This window comes from Bombina bombina, chromosome 4 (genome assembly GCF_027579735.1).
Source record: "Bombina bombina isolate aBomBom1 chromosome 4, aBomBom1.pri, whole genome shotgun sequence".
In the NCBI taxonomy this organism is placed as follows: Eukaryota; Metazoa; Chordata; class Amphibia; order Anura; family Bombinatoridae; genus Bombina; species Bombina bombina.
The window spans coordinates 819,173,199-819,189,347 of NC_069502.1; the positions used below are offsets into that span (position 1 = coordinate 819,173,199).

General features: G+C 38.7%; 1 protein-coding gene across 1 annotated transcript; it reads right to left on the reverse strand.

Moving 5' to 3' along the window:
- Window positions 1-14,662: 14,662 nt before the first annotated feature.
- Window positions 14,663-16,061, reverse strand: LOC128657105 (gastrula zinc finger protein XlCGF26.1-like). Its single transcript, XM_053711352.1, has one exon. The coding sequence runs from the start codon at window positions 16,023-16,025 to the stop codon at window positions 14,745-14,747; it is 1,281 nt and encodes a 426-aa protein (XP_053567327.1). The 5' UTR covers window positions 16,026-16,061; the 3' UTR covers window positions 14,663-14,744.
- Window positions 16,062-16,149: the final 88 nt, after the last annotated feature.

Below are 16,149 nucleotides of genomic sequence, written 5' to 3' on the forward strand. Positions count from 1 at the left end.
ATGAAGAAAAAATGTTATACAATGAAAATGGTATACAATAAATGTCCAATGACAATATGTAAAAATGTAATAAAAACTGTAATAAAAACAGTAATAAAAACAATGGTTTATCACATGAATCACAGGCTCCAAAAAAAGTCCAAATATTTAAATGTTCCAATGGTGTGGGGTCAGGGACCCGAAAGGAAATTTAGGAAAAATGTCTTTAAAATAAACTCCTGTGCGGTGGTGTCAAAAATAAACACAAATATAAACACAAATGAATCCGGTGATCAAAAAGGTGGTCAGTGCAACAATAAAGATTGGTGTGAAAAACTGGTGATGATGACAAAAAGGAAAAAAAAGGAAAAAAAAAAAAATGTGTAAAAAAGTGTTAATCAATAAAAAATATATGTTAATCCAAAAAAAAATGGTAAAAAAACAGTAAAAAACAGTTGTTACCCAGATAGTACTCAACGGATCTCCAGAAGCGTTGCTGTGTTCAAATATGTGAGGGATGAAGAGGTGTGGGGCCCACCAAAATGGACCTGATGATCAAATGTCTATGTAAACCAAACAAGGAGAAATGGTATCCACCTAAAAATGTGAAAAAACAAATATAGTGCAGATAACTCCAGATTAGTAGTACATAAATGGAATAGAGCTTACCAAAAATCAGTCGACGCGTTTCGGCCTTAATCTAGGCCTTTATCAAGACTGATTTGTTTGGGAAGTGTGTATCCTTATAAAGGGTATCTTAACCAATGGGTGTGTGTAAATTTTGCGCCAAAAATGGGCTCATAAATGTGATGAAATATGTAATTAACATATGGTGCTTAAAACCATAACCTCAGTTGATAAATGCTATAACTTCGATAGCGATAAACATAATACATGAGATTACACTTATCATAGATGGTATCATTTCTAATGTAAACAAACTGAGAACCGTATCCGGTTCATAAATGGTTTACTGTTACTTCCGGTTTCGGTACATCGTAATGTCATTTCCGGTTACGGCTTTCATTGTAAAGCCTTGTATGGGGATTTACTGTAACTTCCGGTTTCGGCACATCGCAATGCCATTTCCGGTTACGGCTTTCATTGTAAAGCCTTGTCTGGGAATTTTAGGACTCAATAATATGTTGATCCAAACCATAAACTAATGGATCAGGGTAAATGAAATCTATTAGCGCAAAAGAGATACCACGAGTGTAAACATTAGGTCACTTCCGGTTACGGCAAGTTGTAATAGTGGTATTTCCGGTATATATCTGAGAGGGACTTAGAATGGATCAGTACAAAAGGGCATTCAAGATAAAGCAGTATATGAAAGAACATAGATCCTATGTGTTAGTGTGCAGTTTCATGTTATCATGTTATAAACAGTCAGATAAAGTCAGATCAGAGACCATTAGGGGAATGATGTCAATCCGGTTCCGGAAGTAAACAACTAATACTAACCAAATGAATACTTATCTAATATCAGATTCAGGTGGTAAAATGTTTTCCTAATATCAGACTTAGATGGTATATTTTATGCTGTTGGATGTTTAGTAGAAGAGTGGATCACCAATCATGTCAGAATAACACCAACAACAGAAATATTGTTTGGCAACTGAGGTATTTGCAACTATATAGATGATATAAATAATCATGAAGATAACATAGCCAGGAATATAAAAGAGTGGATTCTAATTTAGTATGTCCCATATTGTATAAATATGGGTTAATGATGCCCAAGGCCGTGACGACACTTCCAGTGTGTTGTCTAATCAGACCATACTATCAAGTTTTCGATAACTAGTAAATTTAGTACATAGTACAGGGAAGACACCTGATTCACTTAGTACCAGGGCTAAATTTGCATACATGATTTAAAAGTGAATTATGCCAATCAATGGCTTCTTACATGGGTCGTGACATCACGCCCAAAATGCCAACTCTATTGGTGGTTAGTGCCTAGGGGTATGATCAACCTCTAGGGTGATTAAATTAGAATGCTTAGATTGATTAATTCATTGTGGCGATGGAAAGGACTGTGATAATTAGTCGATCATATTATGTATTGACACTATAATATTCTTATAATACTATATACCCATACGGGTCTAGACCTTTGCTACATTAAAGTTCGCTGTGTAGATTCATATATGTCTATGTATAGTGCCATATGTAAACTGACCCTTTATTTAAAGAGAAAGGTTATAAGAGTTATTCATTTTTTGTTTTCCATTTTTGTTATAGAGAGAGAGGGGAGTACCATAATATCAGGGCAGTAAACTACTCAGAAACACAGCCTACATAACGTTGCTATCTTTTAGTGAAAGTGCTATGTGTTTTAACCCTGATCTTGATCTTCGGTTTAGGCTAAACAAGATGTTGATGTCTTAACGGGTATATGTTGGTAGGTTTTGGCAGCAGAGTGATCACAGACTTGATACGGGAGCATTTAGAGAGTGGCGAGAGTTATGTCATCTTAAAGAGGTGGGAGAAGTCGTCCTTTGGAAAATAGATAAGTCCCTTTGGAAATAGACAGTCCAAAGTAAAAATCCATTTGGATCAGTAATTAGTAGTTTCCTCTCAAAGTTACCTCCTCTCCAGCCTTTATTGACCTTTTGGATACCCATAAATGTCAAATCTCTAATGTTCCCATTGTGTTTCAGGGTGAAATGTTTATAGAGAGAAGTCTCCATGTTGCATTTTTCAATTAACAACAGATGTTCGCGTATCCTGTCTTTTAAAGGTCTCGTCGTTTGGCCCACATACTGAAGGCCGCATGGACATTGCAACATATATACAATCCCTTTATCTTGGCATCGTATCATATCTTGAATCTTATGTGTCACCCCTGTATTGTGGCATTTAAATGTTGTCGATTTTAGTCCACATTTACATGCCTTACAGGAAGGACAAGGGAAGAATCCTCTTATACTTTTCCCGAAGACATCTTTTACTCTGCCAGGTTCTTTCATACATATACTCGGTGCGATCTTGTTTCTTAAGTTCTTAGTTTTCCTATATATGAATTTCGGTCTAAGAGGTAGTTTCTCACCGATCAGCTCGTCATCCTTTAGGAGTGCCCAATGTTTATTGAAGATATTCTCGATTATTTTTCTGTTCTGGCTGTACTCAGTAATCATTGGGATGTCTAGGAGGTCATTTTCCTCTCCTTTTGTTTTTATCCTGTACTTAGTTAGATCTGTGCGTTTTATCTTGCCTATTTCTGATATTTCTTGATCCAACAGATCTTCAGTATATCCTCTCTCTAGGAATTTTGATTTAATTAATTGGGACTGTTCTTCCCATTTTTCATGTGTTGAGCAGTTCTTTCTCATCCTGAGCAATTGCCCTTTAGGTATGTTCTTCTTCCAGGTACTGTGATGGCAGCTCATCATGTGGATATAGTTGTTGCTATCCACATCTTTGAAGTATGTGGAGGTTTCTATCTTGCCATCATTGATCTTTATCTTTAGGTCTAGGAAGCTCAATTCGGTATTGCTCCATTCATACGTGAATTTTAAGTTGTTAACGTTGTCATTCATCATTTCGATAGTGAAATCCAGATCTTCTTTAGTCCCTTTCCATACCATCAGGATATCGTCAATGTAGCGACGGTAGAGGACCAGGTCCGCGCTTGCTGGGCAGGACTCCCAGAATATGTGTTCCCACCTCCCCATATAGAGGTTCGCATAACTTGGCGCAAACCTGGTCCCCATAGCCGTGCCACAGACTTGTTGGTAATAAATTCCATTATCATAAAAATAGTTGTGGTTCAAAATGAATCTGATACTTTCCAATATAAAATCCATCTGGTCTACTGGCATTTCAGGATCTCTTGCAAGAAAGAATTCTACCGCTTCTATCTTCTGCTGGTGTGGGATGCTGGTGTACAGGGATGCGACATCACATGTAACCATGATGAATCCTTCTTCCCAGACCAATTCTTCTAATAGGTTTAATACCTGAGTTGAATCCTTCAGGTAAGAAGGAAGCTGTCTTACGTACTTTTGTAACTGAAGGTCCACGTATTCGGACAGGTTGCTACTTAGGGAGCCGATCCCAGATATTATCGGTCTCCCTGGTGGACTCTGAAGAGATTTGTGGATCTTGGGAAGATGATACATCACTGGGGTAATGGGGTAGTTAACATTAATGTAGCTGTATTCTTTTTCGTTCAAAATTCCTATTTCTTTTGCTCCATCCAACATGTTTACCAGTTCTCTTTTATACGTTTCTACTGGGTTCGATGGTAATTTTCTATAAGTACTATGATCACCCAGAATCCTCTCATTTTCTTTTCTGTAGTCACTCTCATTAAGGATGACGATGCCTTTGTCGGCTGGCTTGATGATTATATTGTGATTTTTCTCCAAATCTTTAATGGTTCTGATCTGTTGGTCCGTAAGATTGTGTTTCTTCATCTTCAATTGCTTAGGTTGCAAATCCTTAATTTCCTTACAAACGATGGTTTCAAAAGCTTTGATTGCTGTTCCTTTACTGTTGGTCGGATAAAATACTGATCTGGGTTTGAGTCCAGTATGTAAGTAAGGATCTCCCTTTCCCAAATGAGTTTGTTTCTTTGATGTCCAAATTGGTCTCTCCATTGGTGATTTGGCAAAAAACCCCTTCAAAGTAAGTTTTCTGACAAATTCCTTTATGTTAATAAAGGTTTGGAATTTGTCGAGGCTCCTCGTGGGGGCAAATGATAGCCCAAATTGTAGAATAGATGTCTCATCTTGTGTCAGCGCATGACTACTTAAATTGAAGATGCCATTAGCATTCTTCTGACTTTCTGTGTCATTGTCATTCTCCTGATTTTTTGTATCTGTCATATTAACATTGGATTTCTTCTTTAATTTGACCCCTCCTCTACTTCCTCTATGGGTCCTCTTCCTGTACGTGAGGACGTCGGTCTTTCCCATTCCACAGTCAGTGGTGTTCTCGGGAATTTTTCTTTTTCTTTGTAATGGGTGTGATCCACCCCTAAAAAAAGAGGAAGATGATTCTGTTCCAGTATCGGTATGGTTTATCCGGTCAGTCCTTGTTTCCATCTTTCTTATATGTTGCTGGGTGTTTGACTCATCTCTTATATTCATACTTCTTGGAGATCCTTCGGTTTGTTTATCGATGGCTCTCGTAGATCCTCCTTTCCATACAGGGGTTCTGTATGCATCTCTATTATCATAGTCATTACTGACTCAAGGCATATAACAAATTTAGTTAAAAAGTGCCCAATCCATAGCTGAAAGTGTCTTATACAATAAAAGTATATACTTACCGTGTAAGACACCCATCGACATATAGCAGACAGACAAACCAGTACTGAAACATATCAACAGAGGTAATGGTACAAGAGTATATTGTCGATCTATAAAGGGAGGCAGCAGATGAAACCCTGCGACCAATTTACAGAAAGCCATCATGCAATACTCCCTTCACATCCATCATACAAACACTGCACTTAGAGAGGAGCTGGGCTTCAATATGCTTAGAAGCGCCTTTCACAGAAGAAATCAAGGAGGCAAAGTTTTTAAAACTGAGGTATGAGTGAGGTGGGAGGTTTATTTATAGGCATTTGAGGTTTGGGAATCTCTGCCCCCTTCTGGTAGGAATGTATATCCCATCAGTAACTAGCTTGTGGACTCTCGCCACCTATATGAAAGAAACAATATTTATGCAATATTCATTTTTAATAAAGTCTTATACTGTGTATTTATTGTAATTTTTTTAAATAGATATTCCTATATACCGTATTTGCTTGATTATTAGATGACCCTGATTATAAAAGACGACACCCCAAACTTTCATGTATCAGGGAAAAACGTTTAATATACATATTTTTTCAGCAATGACATTTGAGCACTTTAGTATAAGCAATCACACTTTCTATTTCAAATCAATATAGACACATGTCCCAATGCTGAGCTGTATGAAACGAAGTGCAATTCTCAAAAGTATTGTAAGAAATACCAATATTGTTAAGTTACCACACATACCGGTATATTATCTGATAGCCTACAGACTGTGTGCACTTCTCTTTACATTATATGTTGCCTGTAGGACCCCACCCAGTCATTAGTCAGTCTATCATTCCTTTTGCCCTGCACCCTCCATCAGGTAGGCTTTCCCAGGAAACAACAGACTTACAAGGTCAGTGCTTAGCAGGGTGAGCGGTAATGCGCTAAACAGTCTATATGTTTGTGAAAACAGGTAATAGAAGCGCTTTCCCACCCGGTTCCTGGAAACGTTTGAATGTCACTGCAGCTCCTGTGCTGTATGCACTTCCTGTTCATCCTCCAATATGGGACCCGCTGTATGCTCTTCCTGTTCCTCCTCCAATATGGCGCCCTCTATTCAGAACTTCTCAAGTTTGAAAGTAAGACGACCATGATTATAAGACAAGCTCGTTTTTTTCAGAGGTTTTTTTTCTAAAAAACAAAATTTATGCTTACCTGATAAATTTATTTCTCTTGTGGTGTATCCAGTCCACGGATTCATCCATTACTTGTGGGATATTCTCCTTCCCAACAGGAAGCTGCAAGAGGATCACCCACAGCAGAGCTGTCTATATAGCTCCTCCCCTAACTGCCACCTCCAGTCATTCGACCGAAGACAAGCAAGAGAAAGGAGAAACTATAGGGTGCAGTGGTGACTGTAGTTTAAAAATAAAAAACACCTGCCTTAAAATGACAGGGCGGGCCGTGGACTGGATACACCACAAGAGAAATAAATTTATCAGGTAAGCATAAATTTTGTTTTCTCTTGTAAGGTGTATCCAGTCCACGGATTCATTTATTACTTGTGGGATACCAATACCAAAGCTATAGGACACGGATGAAGGGAGGGACAAGGCAGGCGCTTAAATGGAAGGCACCACTGCCTGTAAGACCTTTCTCCCCCAAATAGCCTCTCGAAGAAACAAAAGTATCAAATTTGTAGAATTTAGAAAAAGTATGAAGCGAAGACCAAGTCGCCGCCTTACAAATCTGTTCAACAGAAGCCTCATTCTTAAAAGCCCATGTGGAAGCTACCGCTCTAGTGGAATGAGCTGTAATTCTTTCAGGAGGCTGCTGGCCAGCAGTCTCATAAGCTAGGCGTATTATACTTCTTAGCCAAAAAGAAAGAGAAGTTGCAGAAGCCTTTTGGCCTCTCCTCTGTCCAGAGTAGACCACAAACAAAGCAGATGTTTGACAAAAATCCTTTGTAGCTTGTAAATAAAATTTTAAAGCACGAACCACATCAAGATTGTGTAATAGAGGTTCCTTCTTTGAAGAAGGATTAGGACATAGTGAACGAACAACAATCTCCTGATATTCTTATTAGATACCACCTTAGGAAGAAAACCAGGTTTGGTACGTAACACTACCTTATTTGCATGGAAAATTAGATAAGGGGAATATAATTGTAAAGCAGATAACTCCGAAACTCTTCGAGCCGAGGAGATAGCTACCAAAAACAGAACTTTCCAAGACAAAAGTTTAATATCTATGGAATGCAAAGGTTCAACCGGAACCCCTTGCAGAACCTTAAGAACTAAATTTAAACTCCATGGTGGAGCAACAAGTTTAAACACAGGCTTGATTCTAACTAAAGCCTGACAAAACGCCTGAACATCTGGAATATCAGCCAGACGCTTGTGCAAAAGAATAGACAGAGCAGAAATCTGTCCCTTTAAGGAACTAGCTGACAATCCCTTCTCCAATCCTTCTTGGAGAAAAGATAATATCCTAGGAATCCTGACCTTACTCCATGAGTAACCTTTGGATTCACACCAATGAAGATATCTACACCATATCTTATGATAGATTTTCATAGTGACCGGCTTTCGAGCCTGAATTAAGGTGTCAATGACCGACTCAGAGAAACCACGCTTTGATAAAATCAAGCGTTCAATCTCCAAGCAGTCAGACGCAGAGAAATTAGATCTGGATGGTTGAAAGGACCCTGAAGTAGAAGGTCCTGCCTCAGCAGCAGAGTCCATGGTGGAAGGGATGACATGTCCACCAGATCTGCATACCAAGTCCTGCGTGGCCACACAGGTGCTATCAAAATCACCGAAGCTCTCTCCTGCTTGATCTTGGCAATCAGACGAGGGAGCAGAGGAAACGGTGGAAACACATAAGCCAGGTTGAAGGATCAAGGCGCTGCTAGAGCATCTATCACCGCTGCCTTGGGCTGCCTGGACCTGGATCCGTAACAAGGAAGATTGGCGTTCTGATGAGAACCAGTTCTGGTTTGCCCCAAAGTAGAATCAACTGTGCAAATACCTCCGGATGGAGTTCCCACTCCCCCGGATGAAAAGTCTGTCGACTTAGAAAATCCGCCTCCCAGTTCTCTACTCCTGGGATTTGGATAGCTGATAGATGGCAAGAGTGAACCTCTGCCCATAGAATTAATTTTGAAACCTCCAACATTGCTAGGGAACTCCTTGTTCCCCCTTGATGGTTGATGTAGGCTACAGTCGTGATATTGTCTGACTGAAATCTGATGAACCTGACCGCAGCAAGCTGAGACCAAGCTTGAAGAGCATTGAATATCGCTCTTCGTTACAGAATGATTATCGGAAGGAGTGCCTCCTCCTGAGCCTTCAGGGAGTTTCAGACTGCACCCCAGCCCAGAAAGCTGGCATCTGTCGTTACAATTGTCCAATCTGGCCTGCAGAAGGTCATATCCTTGGACAGATGGATCCAAGATAGCCACCAGAGAAGAGAGTCCCTGGTCTCTTGATCCAGATTTAGTAGAGGGGACACATCTGTGTAATCCCCATTCCACTGACTGAGCATGCAAAGTTGCAGTGGTCTGAGATGTAGGCGGGCAAACGGCACTATGTCCGTTGCCGCTACCATTATCAGGTAAATCTTCATTTCTACAGAATCTATCAGAGTTCCTAGGAAGGAAACTCTTGTGAGAGGGGATAGAGAACTCTTTCCTTCGTTCACCTTCCACCCCGTAAAGATTCTTTGTGCCGTAGCTAACCCAAAGGAAAGAGCCACAAACTGGTAATGCCTGTCTAGAAAGGCAAACCTGAGAAACCGATGATGATCTCTGTGTATCAGAATGTGAATATAAGCATCCTTTAAATTCACGGTAGTCATATATTGACCCTCCTGGATCATAGGTAGGCTGATTCGAATAGTCTCCATCTTGAAGGATGGAACCCTGAGAAATTTGTTTAGGATCTTGAGATCTAAGATTGGTCTGAAAGTTCCCTCTTTCTTGGGAACTACAAACAGATTTGAATAGAAGCCTTGCCCCTGTTCCTCCTTTGGAACTGGGTGGATCACTCCCATAACTAGTAGGTCTTGAACGCAATGTAAGAATGCCTCTCTCTTTATCTGGTTTGCAGATAATTGCGAGAGATGAAATCTCCCTTTTGGGGAAGAAGCTTTGAAATCCAGAAGATATCCCTGGGACACAATTTCTAAAGCCCTGGGATCCTGGACATCTCTTGCCCAAGCCTGGGCAAAGAGAGAAAGTCTGCCCCCTACTAGATCCATTTCCGGATCAGGGGCTGATCCTTCATGCTGTTTTAGAGGCAGCAGCAGGTTTTTTGGCCTGCTTTCATTTGTTCCAAGCCTGGTTAGGTCTCCAGACCGGCTTGGACTGGGCAAAATTTCCCTCTTGTTTTGTATCAGAAGTTGAAGTTTCGAAAGGAACGAAAATTAGTCTGTTTGGTCTTAATTTGTTGGACCTTTCCTGAAGAAGGGGGTGACCTTTTCCTCCAGTAATATCAGAAATTATCTCCTTCAGTCCAGGCCCGAATAGGGTCTGCCCCTTTAAGTGAATGTTGAGAAGCTTAGACTTTGAAGTAACGTCAGCTGACCAGGATTTGAGCCATAGCACCCTACGCGCCTGAATAGCAAAACCTGAGTTTTTAGCCGTTAGCTTGGTTAAATGAACAACGTCGTCAGAAACAAATGAATTGGCTAGCTTAAGAGCTTTAAGCTTATCAAGGATATCATCCAACGGGGTTTCTACCAGTAGATCCTCTTCTAGAGACTTAAACCAGAAGGCCGCAGCAGCAGTGACTGGGGCAATGCATGCAAGGGGCTGGAGAATAAAACCTTGTTGAATAAATTTTTCTTAAGGTAACCCTCTAATTTTTTATCCATTGGATCTAGAAAAGCACAATTGTCCTCGACAGGGATAGTAGTGCGCTTTGCTAGGGTAGAGACTGCTCCCTCCACCTTAGGGACCGTTTGCCACAAGTCCCATGTAGCGGCATCTATAGGAAACATCTTTTTAAAAACAGGAGGGGGAGAGAACAGTACACCTGGTCTATCCCATTCCTTAGTAATAATTTCTGAAAACCTCTTAGGGATTGGAAAAACATCAGTGTAAACAGGCACTGCATAGTATTTATCAAATTTACACAATTTCTCTGGGACTACAATGGCGTCACAGTCATCCAGAGTTGCTAAAACCTCCCTGAGCAACACGCGGAGGTGTTCAAGCTTAAATTTAAATGTAGACATATCAGAGTCAGGTTGAAGTGTCTTCCCTGAATCAGAAAAATCACCCACATATAGAAGCTCTCCTGCTTCGGCTTCTGCACATTGTGAGGGTATATCAGACATAGCTACTAAAGCGTCAGAGAGCTCTGTATTTGTTCTAGCCCCATAGCTGTCTCGCTTTCCTTGTAACCCTGGCAGTTTGGACAATACCTCTGTAAGGTTATGATTCATAACTGCCGCCATGTCTTGTAAAGTATACGCAATGGGCACGCTAGATGTACTTGGCGTCCCCTGAGCGGGAGTTATAGGTTCAGACACGTGGGGAGAGTTAGTCGGCATAACTTCCCCCTTGTCAATTTCCTCTGGTGATAAATCTTTTAAAGCCAGAATATGGTCTTTAAAATTTATAGTAAGATCAGTGCATTTGGTACACATTCTAAGAGGGGGTTCCACAATGGCTTCTAAACATAATGAACAAGGTGTTTCCTCTATGTCAGACATGTTTAACAGACTAGTAATGAGACCAGCAAGCTTGGGAAACACTTTAATAAATGTGAAAAAGCAGAATATAAAAAACAAACACATAAACTGCAAAACAGTGAAAAAAAGCAGTAAACTCTACAAAATTTTTACAGTGTGTATAATAGACTAAAATAGCATTGCACCCACTTGCAAATAGATGATTAACCCTTCAGACTAAAAAAACAAAGCAGAAAAACGGGAAAACCGTTATAAACAGTCACAAGCAATCTGCCACAGCTCTACTGTGGCTCCTACCTGCCCATAAAATGACTTTTGTAGGCACAAAAACCCTTTACAGAGATCCTATATGTCAGGGGACTCCTTCAGGGAAGCTGGATGTCTCATACTGTAAAAACGACTGCGCAATTAGAGTGCAAAAATAGGCCCCTCCCACCATGCACTCAAAGTGAAAGGGCCTTAAAAAACTACTCCTAGGAGAAATCTAGTCAGCCATGTGGAAAACTAGGCCCCAAATAAAGATTTATCACCCTCAGTAAAAAACGTTTTTTATATATCATGCAAACGTTTAACATACTAAGTAATAAGAGCAAGTAATATGACTATTACCCTTTACTGCAAGCATGATCCCAGTCGTTTGTTAAATCACTGTAATCAGGCTTACCTTAAATATATCAGGCACTGTCAGCATTTTCTAGACCTTATCATCTCTCTAGAAAAAAAAAAATATACTGAGCATACCTCAGAGCAGTTAATTCTGCAGGCCATTCCCCCAGCTGAAGTTTTCCCATACTCTTCAGTTATGTGTGAGAATGGCAGTGGACCTTAGTTACAACCTGCTAAGATCATCAAAAACCTCAGGCAAAACTCTTCTTCTAATTTCTGCCAGGGGTAAAAACAGTACAACGCCGGTACCGTTTAAAAATAACAAACTTTTGATTGAAGATAAACTACACTATCACCACATCTCTCTTGATACTTCCTTTCTTGTCGAGAGCTGCAAGAGAATGACTGGAGGTGGCAGTTAGGGTAGGAGCTATATAGGACAGCTCTGCTGTGGGTGATCCTCTTGCAGCTTCCTGTTGGGAAGGAGAATATCCCACAAGTAATGGATGAATCCGTGGACTGGATACACCTTACAAGAGAAACCTTGTTTTATAATAGAGCAAATACTATATATATATATATATATATATATATATATATATATATATATATATATATATATATATACACACATACATACACAGTATATATACACAAACCTCATTTAAATACAGTTAGGTCCGTAAATAATTGGACATTGACACCATTTTCATAATTCTGGCTCTGTACGACACAACAATGGATTTGAAATTAAACAACCAAGATGCAAGTGAAGTGCAGACTTTCATCTTTAATTCAAGGGGTTGAACAAAAATATTGTATGAAACGTTTAGGAATTGCAACCATTTTCATACACAGTCCCGAAATTTTAGGGGCTCAAATGTAATTGGACAAATTAACAAATCATAAATAAAATGTTGATTTTTAATAATTCATTGAGAATCCTTTGCAGGCAATGACTGCTTAAAGTCTGGAATGCATGGACATCACCAAACGTTGGGTTTCCTCCTTTGTGATGCTTTGCCAGGTCTTTACTACAGCGGTCTTCAGTTGTGTTTTGTTCGTAGGTTTTTCTGCATTAAGTTCTGTCTTCAGCAAGTGAAATGCATGCTCTATTGACTGGGCCATAACATAATATTCCACTTCTTTGCCTTGAAAAACTCCTGGGCTGCTTTTACAGTATGTTTTGGGTCATAGTCGATCCCTATACACTTTAGAATTCATGTGGTTGCTTCTGTCACATCATAAACACTAGTGACCCATTGTCATTGGAAGCCATGCATGCCCATGCCATCACACTGCATCCACCGTGTTTTACATATAATGTGGTAGTCTTCAGATCACAAGCTGTTCCAAGTCTTCCCCATACTTTTTTCTTCCCATCATTCTGGTACAGGATGATCTTAGTGCCATCTGTCCAAAGAATGCTGTTCCACAACTGGGCTGGCTTTTTTTAATATTTTTTGGCATAGTCTAATCTGGCCATTCTATTCTTGAATTATATGAATGGTTTGCACCTTGTGCGGAACCCTCTATATTTGCTCTTGAGAAGTCTTCTCTTTATAATACATTAGGATAATTATATGCCTACCTCCTGGAGAGTGTTCTTCACTTGGCTGAATGTTGTGAAGGGTTTTTCCTTAACATGGAAAGAATCCTACGATCATCCACCACTGGTGTGGACTTCCAGGCCTTTCTGTGTTGCAGAGAGAGTGTATATTTCTCAGAATGTACCAAACTGATGATTTGGCCACTCCCAATGTTCCTGCTATCTCTCTGACGGATTTCTTGTTATTACAATTTAAATAAACAAGGTTGTAAACAAAACAGTGAGATTTTCTTTTTCAACTCTATAGTCAAAACCGTTGTGGATCTATAGTTGTATTAGGCAACATTTCTAAAATAAGCAGAAATTAAAAATAACATGGAGGCTCCAGGTGCTCCCTTGGCTATTCAAACCTACATAGGGACCCTGGATTAAAGTTACATTATAATCCAAAGGTTAGTAATCCTAAAATATAGATTAGTTTTTAATTATATAGCAAGATGCTGTTTATTCATTACTGTAATGGTTTTATTAATTAATTCCATTAATCTATTCACAATATCATGCTCTCCAAAAGGTTTCTGTCAGATTATTTTGGAGAATTTTTTAATCTTAATGATATTATCACATGATTCATTCTGTAGTTCTCGTCCTGGGAACTTGTGTCTGCAGAAATAACATGCACAGCAAAATGTTCTAAAAAAATAAACATACAGAGTTGATAAATAGACCTTAAAGGGACATAATCATGAAAGATAACTTTTGGGTTTTAGATAGAACATAACATTTTTAGATTTACTTATATTATGATATTTGCTTCATTCTCTTGGAATCTTTTGTTGAAGGAGAGCAATGCTCTACTGGGGACTATCTGAATACAATGGGTGAGACTGTGACAAGCAGCTAGCTCACAGTAGTGCACTGCATTTTAGTGAGCCTACCTATGCAGGCTTTTTAACAATGGATACCTAAGGAACAAAACAAATTAGATAAGAGAAGTCAATTGGAAAATTGTTAAAAATTCATGTTCTTTCTGAATCATGAAACTTTAATTTTGACTTCACTTTCCTTTAATGCCATTGCTCCCCTGCAAATCTATATACACATAATTAACCCATATTAAGTTTCAAGAAGCTCACTGAATAGAAGATTGTTTGGAGTGGAATAGATCTGCACAAGGACCTAAGTGTGAGGAGGGAGGGCCAAGCATTAAAAATGAAAAATAATGTTATTGTTTTAGTAAAATAAAACTATTTATATTGTTATTAATGTAATAATTTTCCTACTTCCAATAAAGTACAGGTGAAAAGTTGATAAAATGGGAATGATTAACCAATTAAACTGGAGATAATTCACCTCCAACTAATTTCATTCATTTCAATGATCTAACTATGCATATCTAATGATATATAACCAATTTAGTAATAGCCTGGTATAACTATAAACAAATAATCTGAAAACATTCTAAACATGAAAACCATGATCTAAATTGGTCTTACAGACTAGTGATTTAAATCATAATTTTTAAATCAAATCATCCCTGGGGTCACCTCATAAATGCTTGAGGTGTAGAAGGGACCTCAAACAGCTCCAAAACTGCAGGCCCCAGGGGGTCACATGCAGTCATCAGCACTTGGTATTGTGTGGGTGACAACTACCATATTATTCCTCTTCAGTTAGAAGGTTAAACTCTGATTTCTTTTAATATGAGTTTTCTGATGCCTAATAAGATGTGATTTCAGGATAAAACATTTTCCACATTTAGAACATGTAAATCCTTTTTCCCCAGTATGAATTTTTTGATGAATAAGAAGAGTTGATTTCCGAGTAAAACATTTTCCACAGTCAGAACACAAAAATGCCTTTTCTCCTGTATGCGTTTTCTGATGGCTAAGAAGATGTGATTTCAGAGTAAAACATTTCCCACAGTCAGAACATGAAAATGCGTTCTCCCCTGTATGAATTTTCTGATGCCTAATAAGATGTGATTTCAGAGTAAAACATTTCCCACAGTCAGAACATGAAAATGCTTTCTCCCCTGTATGAATTGTTTGATGCCTAATAAGAGTTTGTTTCAGAGTAAAACATTTCCCACAGTCAGAACATGAAAATGCTTTCTCCCCTGTATGAATTTTCTGATGCATAATAAGAGCTGATTTCACAGTAAAACATTTCCCACAGTCAGAACATGAAAATGCTTTCTTCCCTGTATGAATTTGTTGATGCATAAGAAGAGTTGATTTCCGAGTAAAACATTTTCCACAGTCAGAACATGAAAATCCTTTCACCCCTGTATGAATTTTCTGATGTGTAATGAGATTTGATTTCTGAGTAAAACATTTCCCACAGTCAGAACATGAAAATGCTTTCTCCCCTGTATGAATTTTCTGATGCCTACTAAGATGTGACTTCAGAGTAAAATATTTTCCACAGTCAGAACATGAAAATCCTTTCACCCCTGTATGAATTTTCTGATGTGTTATGAGATGTGATTTCTGAGTAAAACATTTCCCACAGTCAGAACATGAAAATGCTTTCTCCCCTGTATGAATTTTCTGATGCCTAATAAGATGTGATTTCAGGATAAAACATTTTCCACAGTCAGAACATGAAAATGCTTTCTCCCCTGTATGAATTAGTTGATGCATAAGAAGAGTTGATTTCCGAGTAAAACATTTTCCACAGTCAGAACATGAAAATGCTTTCTTCCCTGTATGAATTTGTTGATGCATAAGAAGAGTTGATTTCCGAGTAAAACATTTTCCACAGTCAGAGCATGAAAATCCTTTCTCCCCTGTATGAATTTTCTGATGAGGAACAAGAATGTTTTTACAGTTAAAACATTTCCCACATATAGGACAGGAAAATTGCTTTTTTCCTGTATGAATTTTTAGATGTTTAAGAAGATGTGATTTCTTAAGAAAACATTTCCCACATTCAGTACATAAATTTCCCATGTGGCTTCTTTGATTTTGAAGATTTAAAGAAGCATTTGGACTCTGATCATGACTAGGATTATTGCAGTTTGTAAATTCACCTGTCAATAAGAAACACAATGGAACTAATGTTATTAATTACATA